The sequence below is a fragment of the Agelaius tricolor genome, unplaced genomic scaffold (assembly GCF_023055355.1).
Source record: "Agelaius tricolor isolate 1412-34295 unplaced genomic scaffold, bAgeTri1.0.p SCAF_19, whole genome shotgun sequence".
In the NCBI taxonomy this organism is placed as follows: Eukaryota; Metazoa; Chordata; class Aves; order Passeriformes; family Icteridae; genus Agelaius; species Agelaius tricolor.
Window position 1 is genome coordinate 13,444,074 of NW_027269279.1, and position 24,028 is coordinate 13,468,101.

Sequence of the window (24,028 nt, forward strand, 5' to 3'; positions counted from 1 at the left end):
AAAATTCCAGGAAAAGAAATATAAATCATGTTGTAGTAAATTTGTTTTAAGCTGTCCCTTCCACGGCCATTTCCGTATGTATAAATTACCATATGTGCTTATATAAGAACATGGATGAGAGCAAACCAGAGGGATAAAGCTTCTTATTTATAATCCAGGATAGCAAATCCTCTTCGATCCAGTACCTGAGATTTTTTTTTTTTCTTAACACTGCAGTGTACAAACAAGAATAATATTCATGGTGACATTCAAACACACAGACAAGAGACCATCTGCCATCTGCCATGATATGTCTCTCTTGTAACAGTAGATGACTGGTTTTATTATGAGCACACAGTAGTGGACTTTTTAATTGTCCCTGCCCAGGGAGGGGGGCTGGAACTGGATGATCTTTAAGGTCCTTCCAACCCAAACCATTTTATGATTCTCATTAAAGTGACAAACCCCAAACTGAGCAACAGTCAGCCTGTTTATATTTATAGACACCAGAAAACAGATATTTAAACACGTATTTATTTACATTGTGATTAAACAGTTGAAAGCCCTGAATACTGAGATGCACTTACCTTTCTATACTTCTCACCACAGTAAAGGATTAATGACAGAACGTGCAAGCCTTTCATTAGGTCTTTAGTGATCTTTAATAGCTTTGAAAGCAAATGCTCATTGTGCCCAAGAAAACATTAGCACTACATTGTTAGCACTTACAATTAAGACAAAAGCAAATTTCACAGCAGACAGGGACACCTCACAGCTCCTGTTTTATTACAGGAAATTGTATCTACTTTTATTTCATGCTTTTAGAAAGAGGATCACACTGAATGTCCCTAGGCAAGGCAAGAGCAAATATAAAGAGGAGTTGAGAAAAGACTACTTACACTGGGAGTTGTTGTGTTGTAATTCCAAATCTTGATCTTGGATATACCAAAGTCACGTGAGCGGGTGGGATTGCGGATAACAAAGTAAAGTTGGACGGGTGGGTGGAAAGGGCACATCCAAATGCAGCTTTCCTTGGGGAGCTAAAAACACAGACAAGCAGACTGTCACTAATGCTCCTTCTCATGGAGCAGGTGTTTTAATTAACTCCCCACCCCCCAGCAGCACAGGAGGCCATTAGAAAAGGAAAGGTTTCATCAAATCTGCTACGTAAAGAGCAAAACCTCAGCCTCATTTCCCAAGAGTAAATCCCACTCCCTGCCTGCCAGACAGCTCCCAACAAGCTGGCAATGAGCTAAAGGTCAGCTGCCTGCTGTCCCAGGGAGACATCTGCACGCTCAGAGCACAGGCAGAGCAAGCCCAGTTTATTTTTATCAAATTAATCAGCTTTGCTGGCACTAGGGGGGATCACTGAGCACAATGGACATTCTACAATCATTTTACAATTTCTTTGCTTCTGGTTCGTCCTCTAAGGAGGGGAATCTTAGAGAATTTTACTTTATTGTCTGCCTCTATTTTAATCAGGCTTTGCAGATAATCAGTTTCACTTACAGGTCTACTCCTCAGAGCTATACTGGACTCTACACTGGAAATTTTCTAAGACATCACAGAATTCCCAACACAATTTTACATACAACTGGCAATCAAGAGATTTTAAAGTATCAAGAAATGCCCAATTCTGGACATTGTTAAGAACTGCTACCTCTACATGTTCAGAATGTAAGAAAAGGTTATGTGGCAGCTCAGAAAGAAGGAAGTTTCAGAATCAAAATGTTGAATATTAATATAATTGATATCTAGTCTTACTCATGTGTGGATAACATGTCAGTTATCTGAAAGCAGCTGATATATTAGTTCCCCTCCTGTTCTCAGGGACACACAGTACACAGATACACACACAGTAGATAACAAGCAATCTTTTTCCACACCTTTCTCTCTGAAGTGAGTGTTTCAGTTTTTCCTGAAGGTGTTAACCACAGCACTTTCCCCCAGAGTCCTCTAGCTGTGTGACTAACAATGGCAAGGACAGCACCCTGGAGCCTGCTCAGAGGCAGCATGAATATGACAGCTATCAGATCCACTCCTCACCATGGTCCTCTCTCCACTTCTCCAGCCTCTGATGGGTCTCTGCCCCAGAGCCTCTCAAAAAGCTTTGGGAGACTATTTCTGCTTTAACATCACTTTGGAGCACCAACAGCCATAAGAGTGCCAGACAGGTTCTATCCTTTCTACTTAAAAAGAAAGAAGCCTCTTGACATCAAAGAAATGAAGGACAGCCCTCAAATCACTGTGAACCCAACCCCAGGGTCAACTTCAAAGCTGCATCATGTTTTTGAAGCTATAGTTTGAATAAGAACAGTTAAAAAACCAATTTCCCAACTGCAGACAACAGCTGATAAGCAATCCATGTGCAGAGCTCTCAAGGCAGGAGCTGACTCCCCAGAAATCAATGGATTTTGGTGTGTACTGAGAGCCAGAGGTGCCTTCACAGGAGGGTACCTGATTCAGCACCAAAATCACCTGCTCCTGCTTCTCACTGGCTTCTCTGTAAAACTGCACACAATGTTTCAAAACCAGAGATTTATCAGAGCCAGGCTGAGGGTTGTGTCCTGAGTGAGAAGCAGCCATGGAGATCATTTTGTTCATCAGTGGAAATAACTGGTATTGGTGAGCTTACACAACCTCACAGGTGTTACAGTCCCCATGAGGGTGTTAAAGATCTGACACCAGAAATTCAAGGCACCTTGAAGGATCCATGCCAAAACTCAAGAGACTCTGGAGGACTCTCATGTTTTATCCCAAAGAGTGATCTCATGTCTTTGCCTTCACAAGAGGTACTTGAGCCTGGGGTTGTTGTCTTGGAGCTGAAAAATCGAACCCAAAAATTCTTTGAACCATCAGGGTGAACCTGGTATGTTAAGGAGTTGGAATTACATTTTTTCTGGACCAAGAAAAAAGGGGAGAGTGGAAACCTTTAATCTTAAGATTTTGTGGGAGATTGGCACTTCTTCTTGTGGGACTGAAGGTGTAAATGATGGAGAGTAAAGGAAGCATCAAGCACTGTGAAGAGGAATTACACAGGTCTAAGGGTTCCCCATGGGGAAGAAACACATTTGGTAGATATTTGTTATTGCCCTTGTTATTCTGAGGTTTATAGGACCTCTACATGCATATAAGAACCAAAAAGGTTTGTGGAAAACAATTTCAATAAAATACCTAATCCATGACTTACTAAATATGATCACAGAATCCCAGAATGGTTTGGATTGGAAGGGAACTTAAAAACCATCCAGTTCCAACCCCTGCCATGGCAGGGACACCTTCCACTGTCCCAGGCTGCTCCAAGCCTGGCAAACCTGGCCTTGGACACTTCCAGGGATCCAGAGGCAGCCACAGCTGCTCTGGGCACCCTGTGCCAGGGCCTGCCCACCCTCACAGTAAAGAATTCCTTCCCTATTATCTAATCTAAAAAGTTGAGAGCACCAGATATTCTGCCAGGAATTTTTTTCTTTTACAGTACATCACAAAATACAAGGAAGGAGGCAGTTTAAGTGCTCCTCTTAAAAGTCTGCAAGGGTAATAAATAAACTAATAAAATAAAATCCCTCATCTTCAATAAGAGTATTCTCAAAGACAAAAGTAGACCTAACTGATCAAAGATGGAAGTGTTTTAACCATGGTAAAATGAGTTTTCCACACAATAAGTTTTTATTTCAAGTTTTTGTTCTGTTGAAAATGTTCATTGCTCGGAGATTGATAAATTTATTGGGTTTTTAATGCACCCTGAAGCTTTCCTGTATGATCTGAAATGTACACAAACTAGAAGTGCTGCTCTGCCTTCTGAAGGAATCTGCAGTTCAGGCACCCATATCCACAGCCTAAGAGCAAATTCCCTGCCCAGATTGCATCTGGGATGAAGCCTCAAGAGGGGAGATTACAGAGTCACAAATCAAGGGAATATATTAATCAATGCAATACAAAAGCTCATTTCTTAAGAATAATGAGATCTATAAATGTATGAGTAATACTGAGAGTAACAGGTTCATAATGGCTTAATGAATGTATTACTACATAATTTATAAATATCTAGAGAGTCTGAGAGTCACTACTACAAATACTACTGAGTGTCACCTGCCAGCCAGCACAGCCTAAAAAGGAGAATGGGTATTTATGAGATCCCAACTACAATTTTCAGGAGACAGTAAGGAAGATGCTTCTGGTAAAAATATTTGGAAGTAATATTCCATAAGGAGTTTCAACTAAATTTCAAAATACTGCGTATTTATTCTCTTTCAAATCTCATCTACCTTGAGAGCAGAAAATCACCATTAGCATTAAATGAGCTGTAATTTATGTTTTTAATGGACTAAGTCCTTCAGTATCCTCATCCACTAAAATCATACTAATTTTTTACTAGAATCCTTGCTCAAGAGGCCCATGAAAAATGGCACAGAGTGAATGTGCAGCACAAATGAAACTATGGCTTTATGAAGGGCCGTGGACATTTGTTAATTCTTTCACACCAGTCACTGCCTTTTGCCCATTGTCATTAGTGTGGGAGCACCTCATATCTCCTCATCTTACTATCCCACACAAGAGCCATAAAAGACTTTTACCTGCCATATATTTTTCTCAATCTCTTGTTCAAAACTACCTACACAGCCTTATATTTCCATGATTCTTCCCTAGGTAAAAAGATAACAAGGGAACAAGAGAAAACAGGTACATTTTCTTTAGAGATTTACTTAAATTTGTATTATCCATCTTAGCAGTGAAGCTCCTTTACCTTGAGACTACAAGGATTACTCCAAGTTCTACAGTACTCCAAATTCAATTACTACAAGTTCTAAAATGAAGTTGTAACTGAATAGCAACCTCTTGAATAGGAGAGTTGTTAATAAGAAGCAATATTTGTAGGGTTTTTTTTTAATTATCAGACAGTTGTCATGCAGTCAGGTTCCAAATGTTTCTGAACAAAAAACCTTTAAATAGAGCATTATAGGAATATTCTAATGAGAGATTTGAACATCCAGCACTAAGCTGTCTTACATTTAAGTTGTTATTGACCAGGCAGCACAAATCCCCTGCGTTGTCAGCATTTCGAATGTCCACGTCGTGAGGAGACACAAAGATCCTCTGGTTGTGGAAATCAAAGAATTCCACCTGGCTCAGGCCCACGTTTGCTGGATTCCCCCAATTGGAAAGAAGTTCCATGGTCACATAAATGGCATCATGTACATCCATATTGGCTGTCATCTAGACCAAAATGAAAAAAAAAACCAGCAGTGACCAACCAATAAAATGTGAAAGAAAAGATTGTTCAGACTGCAAAACTGATGGGTCAGAAGAAAAAAGATTGCAAAGCCATGGCTATTTGGATGACATTCAATCAATCATTTTGGGTTACACCCATTCTGCCACACATCACCACTCTTAAAAAGCCTGAAGAGAAGGCAACTAACTCTGTTCTTTGTCTGATTCCTCTGTCATTCTGATGAACAGTGATAAATTCTCTTTTTGCACCCTGCCATAGGTTTATTACTTGATGTAGGGCAGAACTGAGGGATACAGCTCATTCAATGTACTTTTATTTCAGTAACACTGGGAAGCACCAATTATGGTGCACATATGCACAAACCTTCTCTCTCCACAAGGAATTTACTCCAGCTTTGCCACCAGCCAGGGATCTGTCACTGTCACAGGCAGAATGGCTGCCACGCTCCACAAAGCCTTTCAGGAGTCTCTTCTTTTGTCTGAAACAACATATTCTGGGTTATTTCCTCATAATTCCTGCATTTTTAAGAAACAGTTGGTGCAAAGATGAAGAGGTGATAGGATGAACCCCACAGGAAAAAGTACCCAACACCAAATGTCAACTTTTACAGCATTCCACCTTAGATTCACAGAGTTTGGTTAAAAATCTGGGCTCCAGTTCCAGCTGGTTCTGAGGCAGTGTGAGAAGAGAATGCAGAGGTGATCTGAGGACCATAAAGTGAGATGTTGGCAGATCCTGCTCCACAGAAACTGGCCCAAGGCTGCACTGCCTGATTTGCTGCTTGCATGGTGTCTCAAGTATTTAAAGATTATCAGGTGTAGTAATTGGACTGGTGGCATTCTAAAAAATCTCTCTTAAAAAAGGAAGTTATCCTAAAGCAAATATATATAAATATATACCTGCTTCCAAAAGGGCAGAATCTCTCCACAGCTCTGGTCACTGCAGTCCTTGTCTGGTGTTTTTCTGGAGGTTCAGCCTTTGCAGAAAGAATAGATGAAACAGAAAATGTCTCCTAAGTAAGAAAAAGATGAAGATGTTCCATTCAGATTGTTCTCACCACACAGCATCAATCTGCATGTCTGGAACAAGCATGAGTTTGGGCCCAGCTCATCTGTAACTCTATAAAGTTAAAGAACATTTCATGGACTTGGTCTTGATTTACAATGAAAGAGCTGAGCTTGGAGCTTGATCTTCTATGTGGAAGAAAACATAGAAGCAAATTCTGAGGACTTAACTAAAAAGAAAGGGGGTGTTGTTTTGAAATTATTAGAAAATACACACACACACATACATACATATATATATATATATATATATATAAAATCTCATTGTATGCATTTGGTAAGATTCAGGGTTGGCCAAAGCTTTGGCACAGGTCTACTGGACTTTCTCCTCCAAAATCATAAAGTCTTTTAAAATCCCCAAACCCTTCAATTCTATTAGCATAAAATAATGATTTATTTTTCAAATAAAGAGCTATCAGTAAGATACCTAAGAGAAAACAGAAGAAAAGTGCTGCATTCTTTTTCTGACTCTACTCAACTTTTTTGTTGATTTTTCTCAACTTCCTTGCTTATGATTTTTTAATTGTTTTTAAACATGGTTTCTGGAGGTAAGAGATGAACACACATTGGGGCAGAAAACCCTCCCCAGCTCATCCTCAGTGAGATCCAGCAGTGTACAGGACAGCTGTGCCCCAAAAGCAGAGCATGCACTAACAGGGGGCAGTGTCCATGTTCCAGAGTCCTGGAGGAAGACAGGATTTTTTGGGATGGAAATCACACTTTGCTTTGTTTCAGAAGCTTGCAGGATGAAAATGGCTCAAGTGGGCCTGCAGCTGTGCATCTGATTGTACAGACACATCATATGGCTGCTCTATCAGCTGCTCAGTGATCCCTGGAATCAAGAGGGAGCTGTGGGATGCCATCCTGAGGAAGCAGATTAAAGGAAACAACCCTTTGGAAGAATAATACAAATTAAATTATACTTAGGGGGCATCACCATTCATTCATACACAATCCTAATGTGTAAGGGATTGTAATTCATGGGGGTTTTGCTAGTTGAACAAACAGCTCTCTTTTTTTTTTTTGCCATACCTTTTGGGGGTTGGTGGCAACTGCTTGCCTTTGCAGATCCTCCTGCAAGAATTCATTCTCAATCTGCACTGCTTGAACAACAGCTGAAACAGAGAAGTCAGGATCCTTCTCACACACACTCTTCCTGGTTATTGAAAGGGAGGTTTCTGGTCGATTTAAGGGCTCTAGGACCAAAAAAAAGGGAAGAAATACTCATTTTTTGAGGGCATACAAGTACAGAACATTCCAACATCTGAAACTTCCCATTCAGTGACTGACAAAGGGCTCTGCAAGCATCTATAACCATCCCAAATGAAGCTGAATTCCCCCAATTTGGCTTTATGCTAAGATTCCAAGTCACATCTTCTTTAGGCAACAGTTAAAACAGCATCATAAGAAGAGGAAAACCAACAAATGAGAACCATAATTTTTATGCTTTTAGATTGCTTTGTTCTGGTATTTAGTGGAAATGCCTTGTAATAGTCCACTGAAAAGAAGCATATGTTATTTAAGCACAGCAGGAATTTTTAATTGGGGTGTTCAGCTATTTTGTAGGAATCCCCAGAGACTTCTAATAAAACAAGGGGAATCAGGAGTTGCTATTTACAAGGCAAAATAAATGACCTTGTCACTTAAGCAGTCATCACAATGCCCACACGAATCCCAATCTTCCCAAACTTCATGGAGAAACAGAAACATCCCAGCCTAGAAACAGGTTTGAAAGAAAGGAAATCAAATTTAACAACAGATGATGTGAGATTGGACTAAAAGAGAAGCACAGTGGTTATATCTGAAGGCTTTAAAAGTCAAAGGAAGAGAAGAGCCTGAAGTTGTACAGACATTTAGAGTGAGGGGAAATACTGAAGTGCCAGAGTGCTCCCAGTGCTGCAGGGAGGAGAGCACAGTGCAAGTAACATCAAGTCCACCTTGAAAAGACAAGAAGTTCAGACTGAGCTGAGATCTGTGTGCCTGCACTCCTTGTACATACACCCATGAAAACTTTCAACAAGCAGCAGTCATCTCTGCAAAAACAGGGATGGAATAAAGACCTGCTCATTCTTCTGTACTGTATCATCCCCCTGAAATGAAATTCATTTAGGATTTATCACAGTAGTTGGACAGAAACAGCTCCAACCAGCACTATTATAACCTGAGCAAATGCAGCACACATCTCTGGGATTTCAAAGCAACATCTGCTTCAACAGATGGTGGGTGAGGGTCTCAAAAGCTACAAAGGGGATTTATTCTGGAGCCAAAAAGAATTAACTTCTTTTTCTCTATTTGGTTTTCTGCTAATTAAGAAACTAATTATTTTGGCTTTTCAAAACCACTGGCCTTAGTGCTTTCTTGGGACACATCTGGATTCTGTTTTTTTGAAAAGTACAGCTTGACCACAGAGTATGGCAGGTCTGAAAACTTCACCTCAGACCTTTCAAAACTTGGGCTGATCAGACTTGTTAAGGACTGCACTGAACTACAACTACAGTCACAACTTCAGCCCCTACATTTGGGGTTTGCTCTGTTTTGTTGGGGTTTTTCCCCTGGTAAAGACCACTCCTTAGCAGCAGATTTTTAGAATAAGCAGCAATGGCTTCAAATTATGCTTTCCAGTCCAAGAAAAATATTTTCCAGAATGGTCCTGGATACTGGCACATCTACCCAGCACTGCAGGCTGATCTCAGTGTTCAAGGTGTAATTCAACTACAGTCCCAAGCAGCCACAGGTCTCTTTTGCCATGCTGTGAAAAACTGTGTCTTTATTGAGGTAGAGAACTCTGCATTTTGTATTTCTACAAATGTGTTCTGTTAAACTCTTCCATTAAACATCAACTGCTGCCTGGGAGAACACACATTTCCATTAAACCCACAGGGAACAAAGCTTCACGAGGGAAGTGGGAAACACAGAGCAAGTACTGAACAAGGACTGAAAGGGAGAGGGAAAATCTTGTGCTGTGGAAGCAAAAAGATAAGGAATATAGTAATGATGTGGCAGAAGATTGAAGTATACAGGCTTTTACACTTGATCACCATTTCACTGAAGTCAGAACACTCGAGGTGTTAAAAACAACAACAGAAGCACAGAAAATCCCACTTTAAAAAAAAAAAACAGGCAGGGGAGTGACAGCTAAAAAATTCACATAATGACAGATGTGTGCTAAAATTGCATCTGAGCCAGAGGGGGAAAAAGCATGAAAACTCTCCTTATTGACATCATATATTCTTATTTCTTACTAGAATACATTGCTTCATGTCTGTTCTGGTGCAGGAACTCAGCAGAGAGTGGCCGAGTGCCTTTATTTTTCAGCATGACTGTTTTGACAGGAATGTACACTTCAGCACTGTCCTTTCTTTTGGCTGAGAGAACTTGCACTGGCTTCACTTCTGCAAGATAAAAAGGAAAAAGAAATAATAAACTTTAAAGTTATCAGGAAGCAGCCAGCCCAGGAAAATTTATTGGATTTTTAATGCTAAAGTTTTGCCACTTTAATTATGTTGGCATAGTTAAAAGTGATAATTTCCATCCCTTTCACTGGCACTGTTCTGTTGATGCAGATGCACATATGGATGGCTGGCACTAACTCAAACAAAATAAAAATAGTATTATAATGTACCAAGATATCTCATCTCTGCCAGATATTTACCTGCATTACTGTCATGAAAAGCAAAAATAAAAAAGAAGTCCTGAGTTATTTGTTAACACAGTTATACCAAAGTAAATTCTTAAAATACAGACAGAAATGTTATCTTGTTTACAAGTTTCAGAGGGGGAGAGGGCAGTCTAAAATAGCTCAGAGAAGTAAGTCTTCACTTTTTGGTTTGGGAATTATTAATGCTTCTATTGTTTCCATCACAGCTCTGAAATTTCTCTCTGGACAAAAAGTCCTGCAGTCTCCCAGAGATTTTGTTCTCACTGTGCTTCCACCTCTCACTCCTGTCTCTTCTTCTGCCCCTCTCCCCATTCACAGTCCACTCACATCCATGATAATGAAAGGAATACTCCTCTACTTAATTTATTCCAAGATTGTTCCTCTGAATTTATACAATTAACTACAGATTTGAGGAAAAAAAAAATAAATAAGCAGTAAAATAAACAAAACCAAAAAACAAAACCAATTACTGTACCAGAAATGAGCAGGGAAGGAATTCTGAGAAATACTGAAGGTAGGCTTAGGTCTGGTTTCTGCCTGAACTCTTCACCCTTTGTTAAATCATCTTTGAGACCTAATGACTGGTTGTGGGTTTGGACACTGAGGCTCCAAAGGAGACAGAAAGACAAAAAGAAGTGGCTCATGTCAATCACAGGGATGAACAGCACACCCTGGGACAGGTATGTGAAATAAAGGTGAGACTGGGAAGATTTGGCTGCCTGAATTACTGCAAAAATATATCTAAAACCATGGTAATTCCTTGAGAAATCTCACAGACAGATAGTCTGAGACAATCTTAGCCCAAGTGTCTAGAGGTGGTGATGCAGGTGCAGTAACCAGGTCTGTAACTCTGGATTTGCCAAAAAGTTCCTAATGAAGTACAAGAGGATGCAAATGTCCCAAATCAGGAGATCAAAACAACAGGTTTGCTGAAGGGCATGAGAGCTTAGGAGGGTATGGAGTAACTCCTCATGATCAACCTTAAAAGCAATTCCCTCAAAGAATGATTATTGTAAAGAAGAATTGTGCAAGACACAGACTTACTGCTTTGATCCTGGCTGAACTCCAGCACAGCTGGGGCACCAGAATCAAGGCTAGAGCATCTCCCAGCATCCTGATGTTCAGAGCCTTCCTTCTGCAGTGCCCCACTGCTATCCAACTGAAGGCCTTCAAAGCCTGTAATTGCTTCCTCAGTGGGAGATGGGTCTGAAAACACATCCTCTTCAACAGAGTCATAATCATCACTAAGGGAGTCTTCTTCCATCCTCTCCTCTTCCACACTGTGCTGCAAGCTGCTTCTCAATTTCTGCTACAATATAAACACATCTGTCAGAAAAGCTCAGACTTGTATTTTAGAATAAACCAGAGTGGCTGCCAGTTCCTCTCCAGGAGAAAGAAAAATCTTCTGAGGAACTCAGAGCCATGATGCAGCTAAAAATATTCCCATTCCTATGTCATGTCTTGCCTCATTTGATGAGGGCTTGTAAAGAAAAACCATCCTACAACTGCTGTGCTCCTTCTCATCAGTATCCAGCAGGAACATTCTCTAGGCCAAGGAGCTTTTATGTGCAAAACCAATTTTTAGGAGTAAGTTACAAAAAGGAAGTCAGAGGGAGAGCAAAGGGATATATTTGTGCAGTCTCACAGTTGTGCTTTGCTGTTTGAGGAGTAGCTGCAATCCAGAATTTCCAAATGCCTTCACAAGACTGTCAAGCTCATGTAGCAGCAACTCCTTTTTAAGCACATGATAGATGATAATAGTCTTGCCTTGTACACATCTGTACTTCAAAAACCAGCAGAAAAAGAGTTGGGCTCTGATGGGCTAAGCTCCCAGCTTGCACTGAGTTTTTTGAAGTGGACACACTGTAACAGGATTTTATGCAAAAAATAACCTATTTTGAAATTTACTGTGGAAAAAAGCTGCCCTGCCTCTCTCATCACACACCACAAACAGCACAGATGATGCTGGAGAGCTGTGGGCTTTCATGAATGCAAAAGGAAAAGACTTTGCATCTCTTAAATGCTTTTTTATTTCCCCTGCTTTGTTGGTATTAGAGTTTGGAGATAAATATAGGTAAGCAAACTGTATAAAATGAAAACCTGAAGGTACCTTAGGTACAAATGAACTGTGACAGTCTATATTCAGTTTGCAATGAAAGCTTCAAGCTCCTACAGATTATACCTGTTAGGAAATCCATGTTGACAGAAATATATTACAAAGAGCAGACAAAGTCAGGCTCAAAAGAGGGTTTATAAGCAACCTGAGCCTTGATATTGAGCATGTCTTTAAGACAGTCAAAACTAATATTTCCAGCTCTTTGACAGGAAATTGTACAAGTTTCTTTTCTTTTGAAACCTCTGCATCTGCATTGTAACAAGACATTCAAAAAAACACATTATAGCCCCAGCAAAATCAAAATTATTTCCATCTTAGCTAAAAAGAAAAGGGGTGTTGTTTTGAAATTATTAGCTTCCTATTAAGAACATAAAAGATATAAATATTCATCAGTGTAAACAAGTTACCAGCTTGTAGAGCAAAAATAATCATCAATGCAAGAGCAATATAGAAATGAGAGAAAGATGCAAGCTAGGAAAATATGCTTAGGAATTTTGTCTGATGTCAGTGGTAAAATCAGTTAACAGTTTCATATATAGATGCTACTCCACTACCCAGAAAAGCTTTATTTATGTCATTAATTGCTTAGGCAGAAAAACATTCATAAATTTTTGTTCATTGATTAGTTTTCTTTCACATTTGTGAAGTGTGCTAGAACAAACTGCAATTAGTGATCAAATGGAAGGCTGCACAGTCAATACAACAACAATCCTTGATGCAAAGCAACTGCATTGATTTGAACATTTTCAAATAATCTGATTTTTGTTGGGTAAAATAATGACATGCAACAATTTTAGCATCATTATTTAAAGACTACCCTAAAGGCACCAAAAGCTTCTTGTTTCAGCTTTCTCTAACCTGTTACCCAGGAGTGATGTTCACTTGTACAACCATTAACTGAACTGAAAGAGGCTCCTTGCAGGAAATATCTCAATTCAACCCAACAGAGACAATATTCCCCCTCCTAAAAATAAGGTTTAACATTTTGTAGTGTTGCTGATTGAGACTGATTTTTCAAGAAGCTTTACTTTTCATTTTCTCCCTTCTTTTTGTCACATCTCATCAAAGCACAATTCTCTAATGAAGACACCACTATAGAGGGGTTTGGGTGCTCCAGCTGGGCATGATCACATTTCAAATGACACTGCCATGAACAACAGAAGGCAGCTGCCAACTGTACCTGGGAGAGAGGACCATCATCATCATCATCATCATCACTGCTGCTCTCCACATTCACGCTTTCATAAGGTTCAAAATCTTCAGAGTACTCCAGAGATGGTTTAATGTAGAGTTTGCCCCCTTCTTCTGTTTTAATTGCCACAGTTTTCTGTCAAAAGAAGCATTCAAAGAAATCAGATTTCTTCTGTGTATCAGCAGTACAAAAAGAGTAACCATCACACTTTATATAACAATAGCATGATCAAGCACTGCTTTTCCCCTCTGTTCCACAGAAGATTTCTGTCCTCCCTGAGCTCATCTTTGGGACCCTGAATTATGGTTTATCACCCCTGGTCTAACTCCCCACCTGCTGCTGCTGAGCCCAGAGTGGGCAGGGATATTAAACCTTGCTCTCTGTTCTTCCTACACCCCTCTAGCATTTTCTAAATGCCAGGGGCAGAGGTGTCCCAGAGGGAATATCCTAAGATAACTTGGGTTAATTCTTTCAATGAGTCCATCTTTCCCCCTCACAGCATCCCTCAGCACAGCCCAAGTTTGACAGGTTTGGCCAAGAATTGCTGGGTCCTCTAGATATCCAAAAACTCCCCATGGAAAATCACTGGGAAAGGAAACTGTTCAGTCTGTGGTTGCACTTTTCCTTAGCTAAATCACTCCAGTTGTTCATAAGGATATAATAACTCCTATCCTCCCATCCAACTGGATAAAAGACTTAAGGAATCATCCTGAGCTAGACCCAAGTAGCAACCAGGTTTTAGTACAGAGCCACACATCTGGCAAATTCAGCAAAGAAGTCCTGACAGGCCATAATGGAAGCTGAGAAAATGAATTCAACTAAGCAGTAAGAGTGGTAAATAAAGTAATGCAGCTTTCAAGCTTGAATGTGAAGTATTTTCTGAAAGAAAAGAAAACCTGCACAGCCCAAACACTTATCCACAGTGCCAAAGACCTCTGATCCCATCACTCAAGCACAGACTGAACATCCAGCCAGGCCAATGGCTAATCAAGTGGTGCAATTACTTGGGTGACATGTCTCCATTGTTCTGAATTCACATTTATTGTTTTAATTAAGTCCTTGACAGGTTAACTCAGATCCTTCTTTAGGCTAAAGGAAAATAGGTTTTTTCTTCTGAGAAGAGAACCAACAACTGTGCAGCTGATGGCTCTAAATTTCTTATAGATAGGATATTTTTATCTATATGCGTTTCCCTCTGTTATCACAAGAATTTATCACAAATTACAACTCAAATTATGCAAATTACATTTCTTTGTCCCTCAATCTTGTTGCAGGTGGAGAACAGGACTAACAGGCAGGGATGTCTCTCCAAAATGAGTTTCCCCATCCTTTGCACTAGATAAATTCCCTGGGGTGCCACCAGAGCTATCCAGAGCAGCTCTTCTGCTGGAGGACACACTGAGACACCCATGTCCAGGCTACAAAAGTTTCTGTGATGAATTCACTGAAACCAAACTCTTTCAATGAGAGTTGCCTCTTTAGGCTTCCAAGCAGACACAAATCTGGGCAGGGTAACTTTTCATGTTGTCAGGATCCAGCCCAAGCCATCAGAGAGCCCCAGCTGCCCACTCTGTACCACTTACAACCGATTTCCCCTGAAGTTATTTGCAACCTAAGAACCAAAGCCCCATTTCTCCCACCTGCCCCATACCTGAAGCCAATTCCTGCGTTGTATCTTGCCTGGGACAGTCTGAGGGCTGTGTTCTGGCAGCCCACTCTCGGCTAGCTGGGCTGCTTCTTCAGCAGGGACACACAAGAATTAGGAGAGAGGAGAGAGAAAGCAGAAATTCAGTATTAGACAATAAACAGACACCTTTGTTTGTGGATTTGTGTGGTTTTGTTTTCCCCACAGCTGAGGACAGAAGAATAAATCTGACAGGTGAATGGAATCAACAGCTGCAAAGATATCCCACATCAGATCCTGGCCAGTTCTAGCAGCAGGAGTTTAGAACCTCTTCAGGGACAGTTATCATCAAGTGGTTTTAGGAGAATAAATTATTATAAGATACAGTAGCTTAACAGCAGGGGAAGCCCCACCTTTTTTGAGATGAAAATAGGGAAATATGTTCTAGAACAGGGGTACACATCATTCTGACCCCCAGCTGGGTAGAAAGTAACCTGTCTGAGGTTCTGAGCCCAGACCCAGCTACCAAAGGCAGACTGACAGACAGGGTTCTGGTGAACCACAGGTGATATGCTGGGTTTACAAAGGAATTGTGTGTATTTACTCTCAAAATTAAGGAAACATAAGGTATTGGCAGATTAAACAGAATGTACTGGGTATTTAACATACTTTGCAGAGAAGGATTCTTCATGTATAAGCCATAAATGAAGGAGAAACAACCATTATCCTTCATTTCTAAGGTGAGGAAGAGTTGGTCCAGGAACTTCTGCAAAAAATCTCTGTATGGTCAAGGAGAACTGAGAGTCTCTGTGCTGGAAATGGCCCCAACTTAGAGTGGAACAATGGATTTTTGAGAAGATGCTTTGATTGAGAGAAAGAGACAAACAACTTGCAGGTCACATCAGCGTCCTCAATGGAACAAAGGCATCACCAACACTCTCAGTAGCATCCTAAATAAAGGCATCTCATTTCCTATGGCCAAGACAGATTTACAGCTTCCATTTCTTCTCAGTGGAGAAAAACAGCTGATGCAAAACCTTTTTTCTTTAAGCCATAATTTAATGGTCACCCTAAGGCTACAGGAACTGGCACTGCCAATAAAAGAAGCTATTGTCCTACAAAGGTCATAGAATCACAGAAAGATTTCATTTGGAAGGAACCTCTGGGGCTCACCAAGTCCAGCTTTCCACTCAAAGCAGAGCTTACTTCAGAATTAAATGCTCATTACAACTCTCAATACCATATTTTCTTTTCTGGGGGTTGGACAACCCTACATGCACCTGTGCAGTGACCTGTTCAGAGAATTGATATGGCAAGTTTTGACTGTGGGAAAAAATAAAAGATTCCTTTTAGTTATAGGCCCTAGGTTCACTAGGAGACTGCACAAAAGCTGGTCCAAGCAGACAGGAGGGAGCAGGCCCAGGGCAGGACCATCCTGGGGATACAGTGTTTGCTTATGTACATTTGGAGTGATCACAGCACTGCAGGATGTTTTTCTGTTGCTCCAGCACAAAGTATCTCTCTGTCTGTATCCTCCCTGCCCAAAACAGCACTAAACACAGAGGGAAAAGGAATGGACTGCTCCAAGGAAGAGAACCAGCCCTTCCAAGCAGAGCTCCTGCTACTCCAACAGGCTGTTCCCAAGGAACACCAGAAATCCTTTGAGCCACCACTGGTGCTGATTGCTCTGCTGCATTGGCTCTGCTGGCACTGAAGGGCCTTGAGCTTACACTGTGAGAAGTGTGGTTGGATTCAGTCACTGCTTTGGGAGAGAACTGGAAGCACATTTCCCTTGCACCCTCTGAGAATCCATCTCTTCAAAGCAACTGCCCAGAAGCCCCTCAAGTGTGCTGCAAATGTGAGCAGGAAAGGGGGAGATGGCAGGACTCATGCTCCCACTGCTGAGAACTTCATCCTCAGAACTGCTTGAGGGGCTCAAGAGACTCTTTACCAGTCATGGGGTGACAGGACAAGAGGGAATGGTTTTACACTCTCAGAGAGCAGGCTTTGATTGGATATTAGAAAAAATGGTTCCCTGTGAGGGTGATGAGGGCTGGCACAGGGTGCCCAGAGAAGCTGTGGCTGCCCCATCCCTGGAGTTGTTCCAGGCCAGCTTGGACAGAGCTTGGAGGAACCTGGGATAGTGGAAGGTGTCCCTGCCCATGGCAGGGGCTGGAACAAGATGAGCTTTGAGGTCCCTCCCAGTTCTGTGAATCCATGACTCTACTTAGTGATGGATTGTAGTGGTCACAGTTTGACATGGATTCACCTGACCAGGTCTCTCTAAGCCAGGAAGAACAGTCACTGAAATGCCAGGCAGAGGCTGATGCAGCTGAGCAAGTCATCTGTGCAACAAACATTAGTTTAAACAAAAATATCCTTCCCATGGGATGGATGGGATGTGAATACCAACCAGGACTTGTTTGGGCACACAGAGCAGCTCCACTGGTGCCATTCCCTCAGGGATTTGCACTGTCAGTACCTACTGGACTAGGCGAGGACTGAGAAGTACATCCTCAAAATATTAGTCCTAACCCAAGGAGACCCCAAATCACCCTCAAGCACATATTTGTGACCACACAGACACTGACTGGAAGAACAAACAGAGTTGTGAAACCATGTGTGGGTTATAGACCCAAAGAAATGCCAGCACACCTAAGCCCAGCTTCACTACCCTCCAACCCATCATTTCCTTTAACTCATTACCAATCCTAAGCATAAAAACTTTATCAATCACTATTATCAGTAATTACTCCTAGGGAACACAAAGAAAACAGTCCTGACAAACAGATTTATGATGACACTTTCAGGAACCAGAAAGAGGGATTTATGCCTGTTCTGGATTATTAAGTACCACCCATTCCTAATTTTTCAGTGAAGACTAATCCTATAGATGGATGCTTTAGAAGTAATAAATGATGCAATAACTCTCATGGGAGATGGATAGAGAAGAAAACTAAGTGCTGTATCTCAGCTAGGAATAATTCCTGTAAGTAAAATCATATTCAATCATTGAGAAGAAATACCTTGAAAGGAAAGAGACCACAAAATTGCTAAGGTAGAACTCCTAGGCAAGAAGCTCATACAGACCAGCAGTGACTCCCATTCTGGACTTCAGTGGCAAAACCAAATGGAAGAGGAAGAATGACAGGATAATGGTTCAGTTGGTATCTTTCACTGCAGCTTCATGGGTTTAAAACAACACCACTGGAGAGTTAAACAGCAAAACACTGAGTTATCTTCTGCAGAGCTGGTGCTACAGTCCCTGATAGATGGAGCTGAGGAAAGGAACAGAGGCTGCAACTGGAGTCTTCAGAGATCTCTAAGACATGTATTCTACCTTGACTGAAGCAAATGGCTTTAAGGGACCATAGAAATAAAGAATTTTAGTTAAGCTGAGACATAGCAACTGCACAGCAGAACTTAAAGAGGAAATTTCTCTTCACAGGAGTTCCACTAGAGCTGCTGTCACAATATCCCTTGACAATTTTTGGAGCAAAAAGCCCAAGATGTTGATTTACACCCTCTTTAGCTACCTGAAGATGTATCAGCCCTGTGTGACAGAGGAGCCAATTTCCACCATTTCCCAGAACATGGCCATTTTTACATCACTGCACACAAGGTTTCACTCTGCACAGGTGACAAGCTGATTCCTCATCACCATCCCACACAGCCTGCAGGAAATTATACAAGCTGAACACACCTAAGTCTGCAAACAAGTAGTATGTGCCCAGTGTAGCAGGAAAACAAATTAAGGAGATGAAGTTAGAGCCATGGTTGGAACAGTTATTGCAGGAAACGTTTGTTTCCGGTATTGTTGAGATTAATAAACTTTCAATCAATAAATTATCAGAGTAGGTAACTTTTTTAACTCTTTGTCTTCATTTTAGGTGAAAATGAAGCTTAAGCAGGCTATCACACATTAAAAAAAAACATTCTGAGATAGGTTGTAGCAAGTGTGAACATAACTGACTAAGGCTGGTAAACTGCTTTACACAGGGATTTAGTAAAATCAACTTTCTTTTCATTATGCTAAATAGATTAGAAGGCCAGTAAGCTCATACTTTATACTTTCATGCATGCAAAATTATTCCTGTCACTGCACTGCTCTCAATGACAGACAGACTTAAATTAGAAACAAAATACCCATTTTTCCATAAATCCAGCTAATCACTGAGAAAAAAATGGTTGATTTTCTTCACTTCAAATATTTAAATAAAGATTAGCTATCTTTTTAAGACAACTATTATAGCTTAAATGTAATTTATGAGCTTAATGAAGCTATTACTGGATATAATTTGATTACAGTCTATGTCATCAAATGTCATTTGTCCTCAGGACAGCAGGCTTGGATAACACTGAAGTCCATCAGATCTTAAATCCTCTTAATGGTGTTATGTGTCAAAGGTATACCATTATTTTCCCCTGACAATTTATATACATTTCTAATCTTCTACTTTTAGCTAGAGCTGTTTAACAAATGGAGAGGCAGGGAAGTTAAATGTTGGAATTAAAGAGGGTTCAAGTGAAAAATGGATAGGGTGTTGCAGAGACTATTCCTTACACACAAGCAGCTGAAGCACCCTGATTTCCATGGGATTTCATCCCACCAGGCTCCAGAGGTGCTGTCCCTGGATCCCAGTGGCCTCTGTGAGTGAGTGCCAGCCCTGGTGCAGCTCTGCTAGGCTGCCAGGGCACTCACCCTTTGTCCTGGTGGGTCTGAGCCTGTTTCTCAGGCAGCTGTGGGGGGTGATTTTCCTGGGGTACTTTCTCAGCTCAGAGTTAGCTCCATTCACATACAGAGAAAATCCTTTTTCCAACTGCTCCAGTCTGATTTGCACGGGATCTTTTCTTTTTAAGCGCTCCTGCAGCCTGAAGGAGAAAGGCCAATAATTCATCCTTGCACAGTGCATACACAGATGGTCAGATCTTCAATAAATACAACAACACAGCATGTCACAAAGCTGAAAAATATGTTCCCAGTTCAAGGAACCCTTTCAGAATCCATCTTCCAGGGTCTGTTCCTGTTCTGTAACGTGTGTATGAGCACCCACACACTGTGACAGAGGAAGTTTGACCAAGCTTTTCCTTTCTGAGGTTTTTTTCCATGTTATTTCTTATTTCACATTATCTTCTCTATTTGGTATTTTGCATATTTAACCTTTCTTCTTAAGAATTTCAAAGAATTTCACTTAGAATTTCAAAAAGCTTAAAAAATTGTTGGCCTCTTTTCAAGAATAAAAACCATGATTTGTGTTTTGAAACTGGAGGTAGAAAGTCCCCAGCCAATACTGCAGTTCGAGATAGGAGAAAATTAAAGGCTGGTTAAAATAATATCAAAATTATGCCCTTCCATGGCCTCAGTTTCAGCTGCTCTCCCTCTTCCAATTCTCATTTTCTCTCCTCTCACCATGGGTTATACCCAGGCCATGCTAATTCCTTTGGTGAGGTGACATGCAGGCCAGGAGCTTGGCATCATGTGGGTGACAATTTGTGAATTCCCCTGCACCACCTGGCTTCCCTCTGACTCCAGGATGGGTCAATCCACAGGCCAAAGTCCCCCAGGTGTTTGTGTTGTGACACAAGCCACCTTTTCCCAAGAGCATGTCCCCAGCAGTCAGAATTAGAGCTCTGATACCAAGGATGCACGTTGGTTTAACCATTAAATAAACTGGTTTTATCCTTTTCCAAAACTGCTTTAGGATGCTGTATAGGAAAGAAACCTGTGGTCACAAAAATTGGCTGGTTTTTTAACATAATTGTGGCCTTCAAGGTCTTTTCACCAAACCAGTTTGTTATATAATTTGATTAGAAATCTCTTGTTAGAGGAAGGAATCCAGCATGAAAGTTCTGTAGACTCCTCTAAAATAAGCTATGAAGTTCATCTGTCCAGGGTGTAGTGACAGGAACACATGAACAAAGAGGAAAAGAAATGTTTGAAACTTGTCTGAACAACACTGGAGTTTGCAAAGGCAACCTGGCTGTTCTTATTTCCCACTTTCCTGTATTTCTGACAACATAACAACTGTGCCTCTTAACTACATCCTCACACAGTGAGCTGCCAGTTACTTCTGAATCTACAACCTCTTGCTCTATAAACAAAAATCTTCCCCATCACTGTGGAAAAAGTAACTACTTCATTAATAAATGTATTTCTATTTTAAATGCTGAAGAAACATTGTAATCTCCCCTAGGAATAAGAACTTTTAGCAAGCAAAGGGAAGAAGAGAGAAACACCTGAATGTTTTAAGGCACAGCAAGTCAGACTTTGCATCACAGCTGCTGATATTTGATACAATACAACAAATATTTCATACCCCAAGTGGAAACAAATGTGAATATTACCGGTTTCTCTGCTGAAGGGATATTAAATATTCGTCATGTTTTTCATCAAAGTCAGTCACCATGTCTTAACACAAACCTGAAATGAGAATATAATGGTCACACTGAATGATTTATTCTGGAGTACCACTGGTTTTGCACCCTCAATAGATGAGAAGGCAATAAACTGAAAAACATTCTTCCTTCAACCACGCATAAAGCTGTCAGGGCTGTAAATAAAACTCCTGAAGAACACAGGAAACAGTAGCTGTTTTACTTATTTTTCAAAACCCTTCACAATCTACTGAAGAACCAAAAAAACCTAAAACTAGAAGGCATGTGCCATGACAAGTTTATAATGCCAGACCTGGCAAGCAAGGCAAGAAGAGCAGAGCCCAAAGCCCAGCTCTGGAAGGAATTCTTTGAGCTGCTACTTGTTAGGTCACTTCATCCTACAAACTATTCATTGCTGAGGTTGTATCTATTTGAAGTGTTTAATTAAAGATTTTACCTGGCTTGCCATTCAGGAAACCTGAATTTTTGCAGCAATCCTCACCACACCGCTGCCGCAAGTTGTGCCAGGGTGTGCTCTTACAGTGCCCGAAGTTTGGATGTGCCAGCAGCACGCTTCGCTGAGCTCTGTACCAAAGAGAGAAGCGCGTGTTTTGTCTCGGACCGACCGCGGGGCAGCTCTGCCAGAGCCCGGGCCCGCCTCGGGGGAGCCCCGGACACAGCCCCGGATGGACACGGAGCCGGGACAGATGGACACGGAGACGGGGCAGATGGACACGGAGCCGGGACAGATCCCCGGGCACAGCCCCGGATGGACACGGAGCCGGGACAGATGGACACAGCCCCAGAACAGAGCCCGGACACAGCCCCGAATGGACACACGCCCAGGACAGAACCCTCAAATGGACACGGAGCCGGGACAGAGGCCGGACACAGCCCCAGATGGACCTGGGACAGAGCCCCGGACACAGCCCCGACTGGACACACGCCCAGGATAGAACCCTCAAATGGACACGGAGCCGGGACAGAACCCCGGACACAGCCCCAGATGGACCCGGGACAGATCCCCGGACACAGCCCGAGGTGGACACGGAGCCGGGACAGAGCCCTGGGCACAGCCCCAGGATGGAAACGGACACAGACCCAGGATAGAGCCACCAGACAGAGGCCCTGGGAGGACACTGACCTCGGACAGAGCCCCAGGACGGCCACGGACCCGGGACAGAGGCCCCAGATGGACACTGACACCGGAGAGAGACCCCAGGTGGGCACGGTCCCGGGACGGACACTGACTCCTGGACAGAGCTCCCGGACGGATACGGACCGGGGAAAGAGACCCCGGACGGACGCAGATCCCGGGACAGAGTCCCTGGACACGGACCACGGACACTGACCCCGAGCATACCCTGACCCCGAGCAGACACGGACCCCAGACACTGAGCCCGGACAAACACGGACCCCGGACACAGCCCCCGAGCAGACACGAGCCCGGACAGACACTGACCCTGGACACGGCCCCCGGGCAGACACTGACCCCGAGCAAACACGGCCCCCGGACAGACACGGCCCGGGGCAGATACGGCCCCCGGGCAGACACGGACCCCTTCACGGCCCCCGGGCAGACACGGACCCCTTCACGGCCCCCCGGCAGACACAACCCCCGGCAGCGCGGGCCGGGCCTGTTGCTCGGTCTCCCTGGCGACGGTCGCGCCTGGCCGCCGTCAGTTCCTGCGCGCCGCGGGCCCGGAAGCGGCGGCGGCGGGGATGGAGGCCATGGAGCCGCTGTGGGCGCTGCTGGACGAGGTGGCCCTGGAGGGGCTGGACGGCATCACCGCGGCCGCGCTCTGGCAGCGCCTGGCCGCCCGCTCGCCGCCCTTCCCGCTGCCGCTGGAGCCCGACACGCAGCAGCTGCTCTGGGCCGCGCTCAGCGCCCAGCCCGACGTGCGCTTCTACCTCCTGCCCCGGCCGCGCCCGCCGCTCCGCCTGCACGACCGGTGAGGGCAGCGACCGAGCGGCCCCAGCCCCTTCCTGTCGGAGAACCGGGACTGGTTGCTGGGCGAAACATGGACTTGGTTGCCGGGCTAAACCCGGCCCGATTACCGGGCAAAACCCGGGGCTGGTCGCCGGGCTAAACCCGGCGTGGTTGAGAGGCTAAACCCGGCCCGATTACCGGGCTAAACCTGGCTTGGTTGAGGGGCTAAACCCGGACTCACTGCCGGCTAAACCCGGCCCGCTTGCTGTTCTCGCCCAGGCTTTGCTGCCGCAGCCCCTCGGTAGCCGGTGACAGCAGGCAGGGCCGAGGGTGGCTCTGAGCCGCTCTTTAGGTGTTATACAAAGAATTTTCACTCTTCGGGGGGTCAAACATTGGAATAGGTTGCCCAGGGAGGTGGTGGAGGCACCATGCCTGGAGGTGTTTAAAATCTGGCGCTGGTTGATGGTTTTTAGGGGTCACAGTGGTAGTGCTGGTGATAATCTTAGAGGTCTCTTCCAATTTTGATGATTCTATGATTTAAGAGACCTGTATATGAGTCCTGGCCTGATTTCCATTCAAATGGCTGCATGCTACCTAGGTACAGGCAAAATTTGTAAGTCCTGGTGAGCAGGGTGGATGTACCTGTCATTTTCCTTATCTGTGAACTATATGTTTATCTTATCCCCACTACATCTTTGACTTTTCAAAGATTAAATAATGCATCTCCCTCCTACTGCTTTCTGCATGCTGAAAAGGTTTGGTCATGCTTGAGGAGTACAGCTCTGCTCTTCATATTTTTCCAGTTTGGAGGTTTCAAAGGAGCTTCATTTTTCCAAGATAATTCCTAGAGGTATCAG

General features: G+C 42.9%; 2 protein-coding genes across 15 annotated transcripts in view; one reads left to right on the plus strand and one right to left on the minus strand.

Annotated features, from left to right (window-relative positions):
- KATNIP (katanin interacting protein) overlaps positions 1 to 22,959 on the minus strand; it is a 56,860-nt gene extending 33,901 nt beyond the window's left edge. Inside the window, exons 1-13 of one of the 14 annotated variants that reach the window (XM_071444329.1) lie at positions 22,830 to 22,959; positions 21,699 to 21,826; positions 21,212 to 21,287; positions 19,569 to 19,738; positions 14,894 to 14,979; positions 13,231 to 13,377; positions 10,979 to 11,243; positions 9,519 to 9,668; positions 7,309 to 7,472; positions 6,112 to 6,224; positions 5,576 to 5,690; positions 4,987 to 5,193; positions 879 to 1,019 (exon numbers count right to left, since the gene is read on the minus strand). In XM_071444329.1, the coding sequence (XP_071300430.1) occupies positions 879 to 1,019; positions 4,987 to 5,193; positions 5,576 to 5,690; positions 6,112 to 6,224; positions 7,309 to 7,472; positions 9,519 to 9,668; positions 10,979 to 11,243; positions 13,231 to 13,377; positions 14,894 to 14,979; positions 19,569 to 19,738; positions 21,212 to 21,273 (1,620 nt within the window). In that variant the 5' untranslated portion in view covers positions 21,274 to 21,287; positions 21,699 to 21,826; positions 22,830 to 22,959. Of the gene's footprint in view, positions 1 to 878; positions 1,020 to 4,986; positions 5,194 to 5,575; positions 5,691 to 6,111; positions 6,225 to 7,308; positions 7,473 to 9,518; positions 9,669 to 10,978; positions 11,244 to 13,230; positions 13,378 to 14,893; positions 14,980 to 19,568; positions 19,739 to 21,211; positions 21,288 to 21,698; positions 21,827 to 22,703 lie in introns of all 14 variants that reach the window. The other 13 variants (XM_071444327.1, XM_071444334.1, XM_071444333.1 and 10 more) reach the window with 13 other exon arrangements.
- Positions 22,927 to 24,028, plus strand: part of GTF3C1 (general transcription factor IIIC subunit 1) — a 42,193-nt gene continuing 41,091 nt past the window's right edge. Inside the window, exon 1 of the mRNA XM_071444325.1 lies at positions 22,927 to 23,193. Coding sequence (XP_071300426.1) covers positions 22,964 to 23,193 — 230 coding nt within the window. The 5' untranslated portion in view covers positions 22,927 to 22,963. The remainder of the gene's footprint in view (positions 23,194 to 24,028) is intronic.